Raw genomic sequence first — 2,205 nt, forward strand, 5'->3', positions numbered from 1 at the left:
GTGGTGTGCAGACAGCTCCAGTGCGGAGTCGCTGAGAAAGCTTATAACCCCCCTAAGTCTGAGCGAGGAACAGGCCCAGTGGGGCTGAGAAGTGTCCAGTGTGCAGGAAACGAAACTTGTCTGAGTCTCTGTGACAAATCCATGTCTGAGACAGCCCAGGCAGGAATTGCTGAGGACGTCGGTGTCGTTTGCTCAGGTGATTCATTTCCAAATCTCACAAACATTCTCTGTTCAGTAGGAAAATACATATTAACAGCTGGGATCTATCCCTGCAGGAAGCCGGCGGATCAGACTGGTGAATGGGACAGGTCACTGTGCCGGGAGAGTGGAGATTTATTACAACGGCAGCTGGGGGACAGTCTGTGATGATTCCTGGGATCTGTCAGACTCCAATGTCATTTGCAAACAACTGGGATGTGGACACGCCATCAATGCAACTGTCTCTGCTCATTATGGGCAAGGATCCGGGCAGATCTGGCTGGATGATGTGAACTGCTCTGGGAATGAATCCAATCTCTGGGACTGTCCTTCCGGGAGCTGGGGCCAGCACAACTGCAGACACAAAGAGGACGCAGGAGTTCTCTGCTCAGGTCTGTTCTGTGAATGCTCTTGTGAGCCGTGTTACCAGGGGATTTAATGGAGGGGGCAGATGTTTAAGGAGATCGCTGAGAATGATACTCTCCCTGACTGTCTCTGCCTCCCTTTCCCTTTTGTAACTACCTACCAGGGTCACCATTAGAAAGTCCTCAGCTCCTACCCAGAGGTATTGGAGATATTGCAAGATTTCCCTAATGTTAGAATGCTGCATCTCAGGTATCTGAAGGAGACACTGGCTAGGTCTACACTACAGCGGGGGTCCGACCTAAGATACGCAACTTCAGCTACGTGAATACCGTAGCTGAAGTTGCGTATTTTAGGTCGACTTACCTGGCTGTGAGGACGGGGGAAAGTCGACCGCTGCCTTGCTGCCGCCGACTCCGCTGCCGCCTATTGCCGCGGTGGATTTCCGGAGTCGACGGCAGAGCGATCAGGGATCGATTTTATCGCGTCTTCACTAGACACGATAAGTCGATCCCAGAAAACCGATTGCCTGCCGCCGGACCCTCCGGTAAGTGTAGACAAGCCCTGTATCATGGAAACCAGCAACTGAAAAGGATGTGGGGTCCTAGTAGAGAAATAACTGAACATGAGCTCCCAGTGCCCTGTGTGGCAAAACGGGCTAATGTGAATCTTGGATGTATAAACAGGGGAGTAGTGAATAGGAGTGGGGACTAAATGTTACTGTTGTGTATGGCACTGGTGAGACTGATACTGGAATACTGTGTCCAGTGCTGATGTCCACAAAAATTGGAGAGGGAGCAGAGAAGAGCCACAAAAGTGATCTGATGAATAAAAGCCTTACGGTGAGAGATTTAAGATGCTGAATCTGTTTAGCTCATCAAAATGATCAAGAGGTAACTTGATGACAGTGCATAAGTTCCATCACAAGGAAAACATACTTACTAAAGGGCTCTTTAATCTAATGGAGAAAGGCAGAACAAGAGTCGATGGCTGGAAGCTGAAACCAGACAAATTCACATTAGAAATAAGGCCCAGGTTTTTAACGGGGAGGGTGATTAACCATCAGAAGAAACTACCAGGGAAATGCAAAAAGAACAGGAGTACTTGTGGCACCTTAGAGACTAACAAATTTATTAGAGCATAAGCTTTCGTGGGCTACAGCCCACTTCTTCGGATGCAGCCCACGAAAGCTTATGCTCTAATAAATTTGTTAGTCTCTAAGGTGCCAAAAGTACTCCTGTTCTTTTTGCGGATACAGACTAACACGGCTGCTACTCTGAAACCTACCAGGGAAATGGTGCATTCTGCATATCTTAAAGTCTTCCTGTCTAGACTGGATGCCTTTCTGGAAGCTATGCTTAAGTCAGACTCAAGTTATTAGGCTTTATGTAGCTGTTTTACAGAAGGTCAAACTATCACGCTGTTTTGAGTGTCTCACGGCACTGATTGCCCACCTCAGGGCAGATGGTGAGAAAAAGGCAATACCCCAAACTGGTGGTGTGTCTATAAGTAGATTTCACCAAGACAGTAACAGATGTGAACTCCTGGACCAATGTTCCCTCTAATTTTTCACATCCATGTGTGGAATGAATGATGTTATGTGCATCAGTATAGAGGTGATGTGTGGTGCGGTGGGGCTGAGGG

General features: G+C 47.9%; 1 protein-coding gene across 1 annotated transcript in view; it reads left to right on the top strand.

The window, feature by feature from the left end:
• Positions 1–275: 275 nt before the first annotated feature.
• LOC112122840 (deleted in malignant brain tumors 1 protein-like) overlaps positions 276–2,205 on the top strand; it is a gene marked incomplete at its 5' end in the record, with an annotated part of 128,498 nt that continues 126,568 nt past the window's right edge. Inside the window, one exon of the mRNA XM_029914048.1 lies at positions 276–594. Within this exon, the coding sequence (XP_029769908.1) occupies positions 276–594 (319 nt within the window). The remainder of the gene's footprint in view (positions 595–2,205) is intronic.

This window comes from Terrapene carolina, unplaced genomic scaffold (genome assembly GCF_002925995.2).
Source record: "Terrapene carolina triunguis isolate 2854851 unplaced genomic scaffold, T_m_triunguis-2.0 Scaffold28924, whole genome shotgun sequence".
Classification (NCBI taxonomy): Eukaryota; Metazoa; Chordata; order Testudines; family Emydidae; genus Terrapene; species Terrapene triunguis.